The sequence below is a fragment of the Ammospiza nelsoni genome, chromosome 1 (assembly GCF_027579445.1).
Source record: "Ammospiza nelsoni isolate bAmmNel1 chromosome 1, bAmmNel1.pri, whole genome shotgun sequence".
Lineage (NCBI taxonomy): Eukaryota > Metazoa > Chordata > Aves > Passeriformes > Passerellidae > Ammospiza > Ammospiza nelsoni.
Genome location: NC_080633.1, coordinates 55,381,914 through 55,398,698, shown reverse-complemented (window position 1 = coordinate 55,398,698; position 16,785 = coordinate 55,381,914). Strand labels below are relative to the sequence as shown.

Below are 16,785 nucleotides of genomic sequence, written 5' to 3'. Positions count from 1 at the left end.
GTCACTGTTACTCTTAATCTGTGAGAGATTTTAATTCTCTGTATCAAAACATGAAATAAAGTCCATGTTTTTATTTAAATATACCACTCTGAATGTAGAGAGTAAAGGCACTGCCTCTGCATTCTTCTCCAGCCTGCAGAACTCTGTTCAGGGAAGATCTTTCAACCAAGTATAGGTTGAATGAAGTCTCACAAAGGCACATCAACAAATCAGAAATAGAAACAAGCACACCAACAGAGTCTCAGGTTCGTCTTGCAACACCCCATTCATGTGACAAAGCCAGACAAATTGAAAATTTTCCGGTGCAGTATGTAAATCACAAAAAATTAGTCTGAGCAGAGTTTAGGAGTGCAAGGTTTGCAAATCTGTTTTTTACACAACATGGGGTGGACAGTTGACTACTTTACCTACACCACTCCAAAGTTCCTTTCACCTCACTCCTCGTACCCAGAGTAATACTTTGCACTGCAAAGCCTTCTGGTTTCCTCTGCTGGTGCTGCACACCTTTTCTCTTTGTCTAGAGTGCCTCCCAGTGCTAAACACTGTGAAGGAAGCAAACCAGCTTTGTATATCAGCTGGCAAAGGAGAGATTCACGTTCAATTTCTGAGGGCTGAGAGCAGGCATCATGTCCCACTTTTGAAAAAATAAGGTTGAAATCATTTCTACAGCTAACTTGTGCATCTAGGCAGGATTTTAAATGAGCAGTCCAATCTTTTTTTCTTCACTGAAGAAAAGTGCAAAGCATATGTTAATTAAGCTTGCACAAAAAAAATGCTGCCTATAAGTAGGATTTGCTTTCTAAAGACCTTGTTTGCTCACAGACTATTAGTAAGTCAGTAATCTGTATCCTGAGAAGTCATAAAGTACTTAGGCTAGGTAATCCCAAGAGAAAAAAACTTAAGTTTAGCTAGAAATTTATAAATACTAAAAAGATCTTTGTTGAAGCAAAAAAAGAAATGTGTTGCGGTTACCTCAAGTAGAAGTGCCTGAGAAGCACAGAATTTACTTTTAGAACCCATTTCGAGCACCCAATGTGTGATGTAAAAAAACCAGCACCCTTACCCCAGTTCTGTTCATACAAGCCTTGGGAAAGGCACCATGATTTACTTATTGGCATATGTGGATGCACAAAAACAAGATGCTCTGAGAGATTTCAACATAATGTACCTCTAACTACAAACAGAAAAAGAACTGAACTGAGGAGACCAAATTACAGTTTATACTGTTTTGTAGGCAACAAAAAATAAGCATACATATATTTTCATTATTTCATTACACAAAAATGCATTCACATTAAATCAAACACTGGAGCAATTCTAAAGTCCTGATTTACAAAGAAAAATGCCAGAGATGTAACAGTAGGCAAGATGACACAGAAATCTATACCAATTTTTAGTCTCCAAGCAGCACCACAAAAGTAAATTTCAAGTGTATTATGCTTATCCTTATACATAAATGAAATTAACATTTCTACTTCATTCCATAATTTCAGTTCTTCACTAAACCATGACATAGAAAAAGATGTCTAGAATTTAACAGTCTGCCATGTGGTTTATGATGACACTAGCAGAGCAGGGAGGTTGGACCAGATGATACACTGTAGTCCATTCCAACCTTACCAAATCTGTGGTTCTGTGAAAGTCACCTCACGTTAACTATCCAAAACCCAGAACTTCTAAATGTGACCTCAAATACATGAAATTGCCCAATTCATAAATCCATTACAACTCAAAGGCTGAGGCCTAAAAAGCAATTTCAGGCTCTCTTGGTATGCAAGGCGGTTTTCTCAAATAATTCAGTTCAACTGTATTGAGCCACACTAACATTGTAGATTACAATATTTTTGGAACGTATTAAGCCAAGGATGTAATAGAAAAATATAATAAAGGTCACCTTACAATTCTGTCTTAAAAGCAGTGTTAACTAATTTTCCAACACACATACATGCACGCTTAAAAGACTATAATAAATAAACACACTCGAAGGTAAAGTTGACACTTAGGCATTGTAAAATCAACCAAAGTACTTAAAATTTTTGTTCAAAAAAGAGCACATTTGACACACAAATCTCCCGCTAGAAGAGTCTAGTGTACTCAACACAACATTCATTCAAATTAAATTACTTCTCAATACAACAGAAAGTTTTCCAGTTGTCTACAGAATCATCTCTAACCTGATTTCCGCTTCTGGCCAGGCAAACTTGAAGAAATTACTGCATTAATTAGTGTGTGTAGATAGTACATTAATAATTCATAATTGTTTCTCCTGCCTCAAGAAACACTATTGCATACCACTATGATAATAACTTCACACCTACAGAAGTATTAAAAGATTCTTCACCTTCTTTTATTAACCATGAAGAGCTTTCTAGTCTCCCAGTACCAAACAAAATACATTGCAGGACTGACTGACTTTTGAAGTATGAATTTCCAGAACTAAAAAGATGCATGTAATCGTGAAAGGGTAGGAGAGGAAGGGAACTAATGAAAATGTTTATTACATTCACAAGATGGATGCTCCAGCTGGTTTTCTGCATTACAGCAGAATGATCTATCCAAATCAATCTTTAAAATTGCAAGTTCTAATCTAAATCTATATAGATTTTAAAATAAACCACTATGAACTGCATTGTTTGAACTCTTCATTGCTTTTTAGAGAAAGAAAATATGTATAGTATTTTATTCAAAGTAACACCTGAGCTTCTCCCAAAAGAGTGAGCTTCTTTGCATGCCCATGAGAACAAATTAAATCATTCTAAAAGAATTCTGATGTAGTACAAAACAATTTCACTGTTTAAAAAACAATGGTTAAACTTCATTTCATGCAAAAGTAGAACTCCAAGCACACATAATGTTACCTAATTTCCATAAAAAGCAAACTACATCATATAACAGTTACATAAATGTTCCTCTGTTACAAGCCTGAGGCAAAAGGAATCATCACTGCTGTTTCACTTAAATGAGAAATGCTTCCATTAAAATAATTGAAAGAAAATGCTTACTATGGTTATAACATTTTTACTTCTCCACAAACTCTTATACACTCACTGCTATGTTTTCTATGTGAATTCCTGGTGGCATTATAATGACAATTTACAGGTACTTCCAAGTTTCTCTTCTTAAGTTAGACCAGAAGAAGACTCCATCAATTTTTTCCTGTACAAACAAGGAAGTACAGTTGCATTTCAGAAGTTTCTTTCCTAAATCCAGCTTTATTGGTAACAGATCAGTCAAAAGCATCCCTATACTCTGCTGTCCAGAAGTGAAGTTAGTAATGATACCACAGGTGACGTGTAGAACAACAGAAAAAAGAGCATCTCTTAATATTCATTCCAAACAACTGTAGAAAAAGACCACACTGAAGCTTTCTGATGTACAAATGTGAAAGCAAATAATCTAGGTATATTCTTACCAGCTCTTTCAGATTTTTCTTTCTGCTCTTTTAATTCCTCGCCTTTTGTAGTTATTTGTTTGATTCGAGCACGCAGTTGGGCTACCTCCTCCTCCTTCATTTCCAACGTTTCATGCATTTGCCGCTTTGTCTCTGCAATTACCATGCCCTATGGAAAAGGTCCTCGTGATAAAAAGCTAGCAAATAAGTAAGACATATATCTGAAACAATCTCAAGCCAGGGCACAACCCTTGCCAGGAATAAACTGTAGTCTCTTATTATGAGACCAGAGATCATAGGATTTTTCTATGTCAGAAAACAGAAAATGCTAACAAAAAGAAAGAATAGGGCTTATTTTTAAAAGTATCCAAAATTTATCAAGTCGTGAAAAGAACTCCAGCAAACACGGACCATCCAAAAATTTCCTCTTTCTAGTACAGACACTTTCCTTTGAATCACGTATTCAAAGGAATCACGTAAACAAACCCAAACTAAAAGCATTGTAGAGTCCGTACTTCTCCTTTGAGTTTATACCATACAATGTTAGTCATGTCACTTATGACACCACCAGAAGTTATTTTAAAATTAATTTAATTGTATCTCATTTTTATTTGTGTTTGGGGTTTCTTTGTTTGTTTCAAAATTGGCATCAGGGAATGTATTCAGTGTATCTGCTTCATCCTATTTAATGTTGTGTTGCAGTATTAAGTACAATTTAACAGACATATGATATATATACAATAAAATTCTTAAGTAGCTTAAATTACTTGTTTATTAAAACATAGATGAAACCATCAGTCCACTAAAACCAGCTTCTAATACCAAGAACTAGATATTTTGTGTTTTAAACAATCTTCATCAAAACCTACAGCTTTTTTACCTTGTCTTGTTCTAGCTGTTCAATCAAATTCTTTGCATCACGTAGCTGTGTAATCAGTTTAGTCTTCTCAGCCATGTGAAGGTCCTAAAAAAAGATCCCAACCACAAGTTGGTTGACAAACAGCTTAGCTTAGGCTCTGACCCTGCACTATGCCTTGGAGGAAGAACACAGAACACAATCAAGGGAAACTGAAGTGGGCAGTTTTAAATTACTTTTACATCTCCCAGAGGTAGGCTGTCTTATGGCTTCTGTAATAACTCAGAGATCTGAAGGCTTTGTTAGAACCTCCACACATGGAGGTCTGAGTTGGTAAAGTAAAATAAGAAATATGTCTAAGATTTCTGCTCTATTACCTGCATTTTGGTTTACAAGAGGATCTCAGCAATGCAACATAAATGATTGTTACTAGCCGTGTTCTAGAAAATGTCATTAAAACACTCAGGTCTTTCAGAGCTTTTTCAAACCAGGCTAGTGCTCAGAGATGAAGACAGAGATGGGAATCTAATCTCTGTAACTAAAGTTAAGTACAGCTATACTTAGCACATTTTCAGGTTTCATTACTATTGGCCACCTTACACTCCACACTCATCATTAATGGCCTTAAAAGGAAAATTGAGCAAGTATTTATTTATTAGCTTTGGTATTGCACTTCGGTTCACTATATTGTGATCTCTACTGCCCTGCCTTCATTTTCTTTCTCTTAATTTATATAATTAATGCCTCATTCATGGTATCTTAAAGGTTTAGTTCTGCTCTACTTTTCTCACTTTACCTTCTGTCCTAAGACAGCCTTTTTCTCACTCCAATTTTCCACAACTACTTATTTCTAATACCATTCTGATGGTTATTTATACAGTAAGTCTTCATACCCTACTTCACCACTCCAGAGTAATTGCTAAGTGTATTCATTCCAGGTGTGTTTTGAACCTTTTTCTCCAAAAAAAGTACAGGGAAAATGTATTTCATGGTCTGCCCTATCAATAAATTTTGGAAATACTGGAGTTCTTACTGTATTTTCATGGTTACCCATAAAGCTAAGAGTATTTTCCATACCTTAATTTTTTCCAGTTCCTGAAGCCTCTCTTCCAGCTGTTCTTGAAGTGCCTCTTTCTCGTTGGTCAGTTGGGCACAGGACTCCTTATGTGACCGAATAGTCTCCTTACAACGTTGCAGCAAGTTCTCTTGGCGCTTCACCCTCTGATTAAGAGTTTCCAGTGTTTTAACAGAATCTTCATTATCCTCTATAAGACAACATACCAACATTACCACATGCATGACATTTCCAAAATGCAGATCTGCAATCATTCACAATGCAGTGGACTCAAAAGTCTCTAAAGAAAGTTGTGTGAAGTCTGCAAAACTTCCTACTTCCTTCTGTAAGTGCCAGAAATATTCCACACATACACAGAGTAGTAAAGAACATTTAACACCAAGTTAGCTTACAAAAGCCCATACTTTATGAGTTTTAAAATGAAGCTATTAATAAACAAGGTTTTTTACATAATTAAAAAGTCATCATGACTTATAAACCTGCCTGCTGCTACTAACAGAATATGCACGAGTACGAAAAAATGTGATGCAAAGTAAATCACAACTCTCAAGTGCCATGAACACAGATTCTTGCTTTCCCAAGGCTGGGTATGAGATCAGTTCTAAAATACCCAGATTGGCAATATTATGTTCAGCAGGATAAAGGTTATACTTAGTGTCTTTCTGAGTAGTACTCATAGAATCATAGACAGGTTTGGGTTGGAAGGGATCTTAAAGATCGTCTAGTTCCAACCTCTGCCATAGGCCAGAACATCTCACAGAACAAGTTGCTCAGAGCTCCATCCAGCCTGGCCTTTAACTATTCAAAGGACAGGGCAACCACAACTTCTCTGGGCTACCTGTTCCAGTGCCTCACCACCCTCACAGTAAAGAATTTTTTTAATATCTATAATTTAAACCTACGCCCTTTCAGTAGGTTTGAATCACTGTATAACTAGCACATTTGGTAGTATTTTACTGTGTGCTTCTGCTCTGATGCTCTAGAGGTTGCAAGAGTATTTGACATTGTACTGGATTTGCATGGCCAAGCTTCAGTAGTTGAAAGGGAACTACAGGGGTGGCTTCTGCAAGGAGCTGCCAGAAAGCTGCCAGAAGCTTTCTTCATTTCCAGCAGAGCCAATCCCCAGCAAAACTCCAAAGATAGATGTGCTGCTGGTCAAGGCTGGGCCAATTAAGAATGGTGGTAACACCTCTGTGATATAAAAATTTAGAAGAAAGAAGAAAAAAGTTATTGCACAGTTGTAATTGCAGCCAAAGAAAAGCGGAGTGAGAACATGTGAAGGGAACAACTCTGCAGACATGAAAATCCACGGAGAAGGAAGAGGAGGAGGTGCTCCAGGCACTGGAGCTAGGATTCCCCTGCTGCCTATGGTGCAGACCATGGTGAAGCAGCTGTGCCCCTGCAGCCCATGGAGGACCAAGGGGATGCAGAGATCCACATGCAGCCCATGGAGGAGCCCATGCCAGAGCAGGTGGATGCCCGAGAGGAGACTGTGACCCTGTGGGAGGCCCATGAGAGAGAGAAGCCCATTCTGGAATAGCCTGTCCTTCAAGAACTGCACCCTTGGAAGACTGACCCATGCTGCAGCAGTTTGAGGACTATGGGATGGGCTCACATTACAGCAGTTCACAGGGAGCTGCAGCCCATGAGATGCACTCATGCTGGAGAAGTTCCTGGAGAACTGTCTCCTATGGGAGGGACCCCACAATGAAGCAGGAGAAGCACTCCTCTCCCTGAGCAGTGGATGAAATCACAGGTGATGAACTAACCATAAATCCCCATTCCCTGACCCTCTGGGGAAAGAGGTAGGGGGGGGGGGGGGGGGCAGGGAGGGGGAAGGTGTTTTTAAGGTTTTATTTTACTTCTCATTATCCTGCTCTGATTTTATTAGTAATAAATTCACTTCGTATCTATAATTTGAGGCTGTTTTGGCAATGATGGTATTTAGTAAGGGGTCTTATCCCAACTCATGAACCCTTCTTTTAATTTTGTTTCCTCTGTCCAGCTGTGTAGGAGAGTGAGAGAGCTGCTTTGGTGGATGCCTCGCACACTACAGTCCAAAGGCAGACTCATGCACAGAAAACATCTGGAATCACAATTTTTCATTATTGACTAAGCAGTACAAAAACCATGGCACTAGATAAGAACATCTCCCCCCTAACACTTCCTATCATCCCTGCATATAAAAAACATAGCAGATGCTGAACAAATAATTTCAAGATATATGTTTACCTCGGTCTTAACCCCGCCTTTTATGAAGGGTACCAATGAAAGACACTTTTATTATGTATCAGCATTACAATGTCCCTTGCTCAGTAATCAAATACATACAACACTGAGAATCCCACTAATTTAAAGAACCTCCAGACGTGAGGAATATTCAGGTTATTCAATAGCAGGAATATCAAAATTGATCTTTGTTTTTACTTTTCTTCTGATAAAACAAGAGAAAAACCCCCAAACTCACAAACAAAAAGACAGAGACTGGCAACTAATCTGCTCTCTAAACTCCAGGGATAGGTCCTCACTTATGGGGGACAGAATCTCTTAATTGTATTAAGTTGGGATAGTAAGAACACCTACCAACAAAGCAATAATTACAATGTTATTATCAATATTGACAAAGGAAAGACATACAAGATCTGAATTCTTATGAAAATTTAGTTTCTTAAAAGGATTATCCTGTCCTCTAACTGTCAGATGGTTTTCAAAACAATTGCCTTCTTCTAGAAAATATATCCTTACTACGACACGGTCAGCCCTAAATATTGTTACTCCATCATAAATAACAACAGGTTTATTCCCCAAAATGCAACATCTCTTGAAAAAGCCACAATGCCTACCATTGCTTCCTGGTTCCACAATATTTTCTGCACTGACTTCTTTCGTTGGACTTCGAACTTGTGGTTCTGATTGGACATTTTGATCGGGCAATTCAGCGCCTATCTGACCATTCTGTAATCTCTGTTTCAGCAACGACACCTAAGCAAAATGTTCTTTTTGTTAAAAAAAATCTAAGGATTCAAAGCAGATAATTTTTTAATCTTCAAAACTAGAAAGAGTTACATCAATTTTGATATTAGCAAGTAGAAAAAGGAAAAATCTGTCTGAAATTTTTTACCATTTTTTAGAACTCAGAATTATGCTTCCAATTAACAAAAGACTATGGGTACAGAAACAAAGACCAATTAAGCAAAATACATGAATTTTGCAAAAGCAATTTTAGGTCAGACATCTGCTAATGTTAATGTCTTGATAACAAAAATATCACAAAGGCATTTAAGTGCAAATCAGCCAATCCTATTTAACATGAGTGAGATTTTTACAAAGGTATCCTCTACCACAAAGACACACTTACTTCCAGGAAATTCTAAATTCACAAGATGCTTTTCAACTTCAGAGCAATTATAATAAAACATGGATATGCATCATAGGAAATATATAGCTAAAAAGAGAAGTTAAGAAGAGCAGTTTAAACATCATCTGTTTGGTAAATTATCTTACCTGAGTTTGCAGGACATTAATAAGTTGATCCTTTTCTTCTAAGGAAGCATCAAATTCCTCTTGGAGATGTTTCTTAGCTTGTTGATCCATCTGGAGCTCCTGATAATGCAAACACATCTCAAATGAATGTGAACTCAATGAATGTAAACTCAAATGACTTATGAAAATATTCTGAAATATTATGAAAATATTATGAACTCAAAACACTTAGGAAGATATTATGAAATAGCATCTAAAATATTTCTTTCATAGTTGTGATCCCAAAATACAACAATAAAGTGTATCTTTTTTTTTACTATACAACATTCTGCACAATACAGTAAGAACATCCAATTATAATACTGGGATTAAAACAGCAAGAGTCTAGATCTGATGGGAAATTATCAAGGATTCTTTTTCCTAAAAGTAAGTTTGTATAGGGTTCATTTCAAGCCTGCTCCTGAAAAACTCTCTTCCGTGCACACATTTCTCCTGGAAGCTCAAGACTGCACTTTGGAAGATTCTTCACTTTGCTACCAGAATAAATCAACATAAGGAGAAGAAATGTAAAATTCATTACATTCATTCAGTGTGACACCATTCTAAAATAACAAGTGCCATGTATAAGAGAAGAAAATTGGTCTTTTTATTCCACAAACATGTCTCAAATGAGAAAGGCAGAGAATACCTAACAATTTAAGTATGTGGCTTTACTTGATACTTATATGCATTTGTTTGGCTGAACACTCTTAGAAGCTTGTAGATATTGCCTAAATTCTTTAGTAATATCTACAGAATCTTATAACATATTTCCTGAAGGAGTTTTTTTTAATTACTTCCAACACTTTAAAGTTTAAACATTTAAATTTCTTTAAATAATTATCATTCTAATAGAAAATACGTGTACCTAAATTAATTCACATCTAACTGCTTATTCCAAGAACCAGAATCACACATACATCATGCATGCACTGCAAGTACTTTCAGAAAATTTTCAATATTTTTTATTTATATGTTTATTTTATCCATAGATATCTTCCAGGAAAAGAATGCTTTATGACTGTTATTCTGCAAAGATCACTCGTACAAAACAATCACCACCCATGAACAAGAGTTCCATTAGCCAGGCAAAGACAGAGGACGATCAATAGCGAAAAAAAGGATGAAAAAGCAAATGAGACAAAGCAACACTGGATGTTTCCTGAGCTGCTTTCCTCCAACTCCAAATCTTGTTTTTATGCTGTCTTGCTGTCTATCCCTTACCTCCAACAGTGAATGCCCTGCCACAGATGAGGCTGATACCAGCATTGAAAACCATAGCTGTATGAGTTGAGCCTACCAGGCCATGCAGAGGCATGATGGTGAGGGAAAGCATCACTGCAAAAACCATTACTCTCTTCCCACCTATATCCACTTCTTAACACTGCATTGCCTCATGTTCTCAGCAATTACTGATCACACTTTTGCCCTATGCTTCTGAGCTTTAGAAGCAATTCCTTACAAACAAAGCAAAGCAGGCCAGTGTCAGAACAAGTATCAAAGAGATTTATTGAAATCAACACAGAAATGGTCCTCTTTGGTTCTCAGAGTCCCTTCTGATCCTGTATTGTGAAGGAGAACACTGAAGACTGCTCTAAGAATGGTTTTGAGGAATTACTCCTAACAGGAGTACACTTAGGTAAATAAAACCACATTTATTTCTAGGGACTGTGTCATACTGTTATTTTAGCCTCAAAGGAAGATTGGTTTCCTCATACATGGCTCTCTTAGAAGAAACTAGCATGATTCAACATATTTATGGGAAAAATGGACTGCATGATGAAGGAAAAGATTATTATAATTAATTTCTGATAGCAAATTACTACATCAATGAATTAACTACTTTGGACCATGTTAGCTTCCACAATGGAAACTTACCATTTTATTTGTAATTTTCCCTTCGTTGTCTGTTTTACCTAATGCTGCAACACCTGGGCTTCCAAAAGATCAGAAAAACACTTTTTGAAGTGTATCAATTAATGAAAAAGAATTTCAGTGTTAAATTTGAAGGAATCTTTAAATTTACAAGATCAGTAAGAATGAAATTAAATTTTACACAAAATATACATATATAAATGTATATATATTAAAGAGAAATATATGTGTAACTTATGTACATATATGAATCACAAAGTCTATGACAGAAGTAAAAAAAAAAAAATACACATGGTCCAATTCTATCATATGCCAAAGATTTAACTCTGTTCCACATTTGCCTTCCTGACTTCAACAAATAGCAATAAACTGGAAAACCAATCCTACAGTAGCATGTAGATATGGACCTACCACAGAAAAAAACTTTTTCATTTGACCTTGTAGTGATCTGGAAAAGATACAACCTTGGCAAGCCAATTCTGACAGTAAAGCAATGTTTTTTTCCCTCATATGCACTGATAGTTTAGCTTAGGACATCGTGACACTCTGGACACAGGCTATAGCTCAGATGAACACACTACTCCCAGCACTGACTCACTGTTGTCAGCTGCTGGGGCAGAAACAGCACAGATGTGAACCAAAGTGCTATCCCACCAGCACACACAATTTACAGCACGCTCACCTGAATTACTCTCAGAATCACTGAAGAGTGCCCAGCAATTGGCCAGTGACCTCCCTTGAAATGACTGGCTGCCTGACTAGTCACAGGGACAGGTCCTTGTGGGTGAGCTAGAGCCTTGAGTACACACATGGCCAGAAGCTCACAGTCACCATCCCTCATTATGAAGGGGAGAGGCCTCAGACCCTGTCTGTGGGTAAAGCACCCAAGTGCCTGGAGTAAGTCTGCCTTCAGGCAAAGGTGGGACCTCACCACAGTCTAATGGCTCCTGCAACCTCCATGCCAGTGCTGCTGCTCAGCATTGTACATGCCAGAAGCAGATGTGCAGTCATAAGACAAAGCCTGTGACTTTGGGCTAAATGGTGCCCAGCTCTCCAGCAATCTACGAGCACAGAGAGAGGCCCTTGCACACCCATCTCCAAATCTGGTGTTGCACTAGCTCCTGAGGCAATAAAACAGCTTCAGCTTCACATTGTGCTTCATCAGGGTTGGACAATATGATGTTTCTGATTTTGCCCTTTTAATCTGTTTTGCCCCATCATCTATACATGTTTTTTTAAGTCCAATGTGTTTACTATCAATACCAAATACACTAGAGCTTCTCCTTTGAATTTCACTATAACTTAAGGAGGCAAATAATAACACAACCTACTTGATTTTATGATTGAAACCAAACTATACTAAAATCCATAAAACAGTCATTGAAATCCTTACAAAAATGTGCCTATTACTTGTGTTTGCCTGAATTAATATTTGTCATTAATAGAAGAGCAACAAATTGCACAGGGACATCTATGGCTGGGCCCAACAATACTGCAAGAACCACACACACTTCTGCCTATTTCACAATGAACAAGAGAAGTAGTTTGGTTGGTGATGCACTGCTCTGTCTTTAGAGGATAGCAATAAGCTGCTGAATGGGAAGCAAGCTGGAGGAGTAATCCCATATAAACAACAACAACAACAAAAAGCTGTAAAATATCCTGCTTTGTAATAGAAACTATTTTGTGAACAAAAAGGTCAAAAGCTAGGCAGAAAAAGATCCTATGTAGGTGTGATATAACACAAACATGCAATCAATAAAGGAAATTACCTCTCTCAGTTCTCCAATTCTGCGAAGTGCTTTATCCTGGCTTTGACTCAGAATGCTCTTAAGAAAAAAGGAAGAATAAAGATCAGGTGTACTAAATTTAATTTTAAAATGGATAAATAAATCCAAAAAACTCATAAATGTAATTATTTGTTTCTCTTTCAAGTCACGCTTGATATGCAAGTATTGTCATAAGCTGCCAACTGTGGGTTGGCAATCTATCAATCTATCACCTGAAGTCAGCTGATGCAACAAAAAAGGCTGGATTACAACACTTCACAGTTATTATGAAAAATTAATTTTACCTTGGTTTCCTCAGAAATCCCAGCTAAGAAATCATCATCTGTTACATACTCACAACACACTGAAAATTAAATCTGTATTGTAACTACACATTTTAAGATTGAAAAAAGCATGCAGGTACGAGACCATGAAAAGTAATGCTTACCTGCAGCTTCTTCTTTTCCCGCTGGGTAACTTGATAAGCAGACACTAGCTAAAATAAACAAATTGGATATAAAGATGATAATACAACTGCATATAGCCATCAAAATAATTTCCTTAGTTGTATCACTAGCTGCATTTTCAAACTCTTTGCTCCACTTGAGAACTTTCTTTGATATAAATGTACTTAAATTTTCTTAATGTTTTCTTTATCTGTCTATGAAATATCTCCAATGCGTTAAAAAATACAAGCCTGCATGACAAAACAATGATGTTACTCAGCATTCATACACAGTTTTACCTTCCCTGAGACAACATACCCCATACCACCCTTCAACACAGGGGGTCAAACCCAACAGTATCAGAAAGTTACATCTCAGACAGCTACCCCACAGGGGTGACCACTCATAAGAGTACATGTCCCAGGGAGATTAGGCAAAAATGATTTTACAAAAAGTGTGCATTAAAAAATACATTTCTAAATTTAACAAAAAAAGGTGTAATGTTCTCATCCCATATGCCTTGCATATATCCAGCAAAGACAGACTGAAAGTAGACAGTATTTCATTTCTCACTGTAAATTGACAAAAGGAGGAAAGGTACACCTTAGTTTACTTAAATATTTGATTACAACTGCCAAGTAGCATTATGGTGAAGTAGCATAATGGCATTTGAAATTAGAACACTGTGTTTTCAAATTGATGAAGAATTTAAGAAAAACAAATCTAGAACACCAAAACCAGAAAGTCAAAATATATCTTCAAATTCTAATTTAAAACAAACTAAACATTTTCAGAATTAAAAATTACTTTTAATTTCAAAGTTATATTTATTTTGCCCTTATAAGAAAATCCAAACTGCTATGGGTGTTTTCCTTTACCGTATTTTTGAGATGCTAACTATGCATCCTACTTTAAGAGGGAAAAAATATTTCTGCCTTAATTACTCATTATATATTGCAACAAGTTTCTTCCAAGCTCCAGCAAAACAATTATTTTCAACTGAACTGAAGAAACTCACAAAACCAGGAAAAAACCCCAAGCCTTTTTGACAGAGAAAGTTAGGACTTGGTGGACAGATTACACTAATAAAAATAATCCCAAACAACCAAAAAAAGCATTGAAACAAATCCACAAACTGAAGAATTTTCATTTTAGCAACTACTATTTACACAAACTTTAAAAAATACTTATTATACTAGCTGGAAGTGAAGGAAAAATTGCTATGAGAACTGCTCTTTCAGGCATATGCTGAATACTGCAGTCACCGTATACATATTTTAGATTCTAGGGATTTTGACAAAAGTCTGCACAGGAATTTTTGTATTTAAGGGCAGCAAACATTAAAAGAAGTGTAAAAAACAGTACAAACATCCAGTTTTAAATACAACACGCACTTAAAAAAAATTTAAAAACCCAAACAAAACCCCAAAACTAATTAAAAAACCAATACCAAAACACCACCTTCCATTCGACAGCTTTACCTTGCCCAGTAATTTGGAAAATGAGTAGGGAAACTACTTACATAATTGGTTTTTACAAAAATATCCAAAAAATAGGATGTTTGAATTAATTCCTCTCAGGGAATACCTAGAAATTATGAAGAATATAACTTGTTTCTTGAAAACAAAATGCTACCTATTGCTCATCTCTGTAGTGAACCTCACCCTCTGCTAGATGCTTTCAGTTTGAAATCTTAATAGGCTTGCTCTGTGTGAGTAACCATTAATTAACCTCTATGCTGGTATCAGAAAATTATTTTCAAACAAGAGAAGAAAAAGATTTCCATGTTTTATTACCAGAAGAACATTTAAACTTTTTAGGTCAAAAATAACTAGATTTAGAATAAGTTAACTTCCATGTTAGTTGTAAGTTTAAACATTTGCTCCAAATAGGAAAAGAAAAAGATTGTTCACTGCTGCAGTATCTGTTAGCCTAACCTCTTTCCCCTTTCTGCATAGCTAAACCAGTCACATTGCCTACCTCTGAGTATTTTCCCCTATAGTTGCCTAAACTGCGCTCCATTCTACGCAGACGCTGCAGCAACTGCTCTTTGCTGAAGGTGTCCAGATTTCCCAGAGGCTCTTCAGTTTCACTTTCAATGTCAGAAGGTGAATCTAAGGTGGGACTGAGAGCTTCCAAGTCCAGTCGATTCAGTGAGTCTCTCGAAGAACTTCGGACTAGGGACTCTTTAGAAGAAGACCGAAATAGGGTCTCTTTTACCGGGCTTCGAAACAAAGACTCCATGGAGGGAACTCGAAGCTGAAGCCTCTGGGCAAAAGACTGACTGTCACTTTGCTGCAAAAATTGAAAGAAAGTAATTATTTCTGCACTGCTTTTAGGCAGACAGACACACTAAAGTCCAGGAAAGAGACTTGACCTGTGCAAAGAAACTACTGTTGTCTAACACATGCATGACACCAAACAGCAGCTACTCCCTTAAAAGAATCATCTACTTGTGCAGAAAAATCAAGCATGCAGCTACCAGATGTGCACCATTTCAGATAGCAACTAAATCTAATAAACTACAGCTCTGATTTAAACTTTTAGGAAAATGTTTTTCTGTATAATCCCTCTAAAAATTGAGGAATGTGTAACTAATATAAATGTCTATCGTCTCAAACATGAAAAATACAACGGACTCACTTCTTAATGTATTACACAGAAGACTGGATTTATCTCAAAGACATACTTTCCTATGACTAAGGGAACAAATTAATGGTAGAGATCCTTGTATGATAGTTAGTTAGTCCTAGTAAACCATCTTGAACAGTCCTTTTTTTATTTTTATTTTAAACAACTTTAGGATTATTACATAAAACAAAATTATTGATTTATGCAGCTATAGTACTTCCTTCACTCTATACCAAAAGATTCTGTGCTGTGGTAACCTTTACTGCTGGTGCTACAGAAGTGATGTGAAAGCATTACCACAAGATGTTGCCCCCACAATCAAACGTTGGGAGACACATGCCAGAAGCCACTGATAATCCCACTTCAGTAAGCTAAATGTTTCCCTGAGACATATTTAAAAATTATCTGCATCCTTCCCACTAGTGACAACATTTTCGGCCTACCAGTTCTTTTCTTCAGCTTTCCAAGCATGCAATAGGCCCCCTAGTTTTAAAAGTGAGTTTACTGCTGTGCAACAAGATGCATCTCAATGCTGGCAGTCTGCTAACCAGTCCTTACAAAAAGAAAAGCTCCACACATCAGTGACAATACTTAATACCAGCAAATAGTACTACACACAAACAAAATATCTGATCATCCTCACAGGCAACTACTTAGCCTTACTTCAGCATGAAGAGAAATACTGGGCACTTAAACCAATGTAACACAAAGACAGCACAGCAGTGAAGGAGGAAACAAACCCCCCATGCCCTCCACATACCTGTGGAGAGACAGGTTCACTTCCATTGTTTTCTGTGGACCCAGGAAGTGGTTGTTTATTCAAGTTCTACAGGAAGTAAAAACAACTGTTAGAAGAAACAGAGTACAAGGGCTCTAATTCTGTGGTTCCTAGAAACAGCATCTGTGCTTTTTTCTTTGCCTCTGTTTTTAGTACCTTCTTTAGAAAGCTTATTAAAATGTCTTCATGCAAACAGGCTAGCTTGTTAAATTCAAAACAGATTGCTGCAATATGCAGATATACAAAGCAGCTATGAGTGCATGGATTAGTATGAGACATCTGCAAACATGGATATCTCCAATTAAGTAAGTCATCATGATTATTTATATAACATTTATGGACAAATCAAAGACACAACAAAAAGACAAAATTATAGCAGGAAAAGTCTAATTAATTACTAGTATTTACAGCCAATATGAGTAAGAGTTGGCTGTAACACCAT

At 36.7% G+C, this 16,785-nt stretch overlaps 1 protein-coding gene across 1 annotated transcript in view; it reads right to left on the bottom strand.

Annotated features, from left to right (window-relative positions):
• Nucleotides 1-16,785, bottom strand: part of GOLGA4 (golgin A4) — a 72,841-nt gene that overhangs the window by 31,675 nt on the left and 24,381 nt on the right. Inside the window, 9 exon segments of the mRNA XM_059470631.1 lie at nt 3,413-3,560; nt 4,272-4,355; nt 5,325-5,512; nt 8,166-8,304; nt 8,827-8,925; nt 12,492-12,548; nt 12,937-12,984; nt 14,915-15,229; nt 16,326-16,391. Coding sequence (XP_059326614.1) covers nt 3,413-3,560; nt 4,272-4,355; nt 5,325-5,512; nt 8,166-8,304; nt 8,827-8,925; nt 12,492-12,548; nt 12,937-12,984; nt 14,915-15,229; nt 16,326-16,391 — 1,144 coding nt within the window.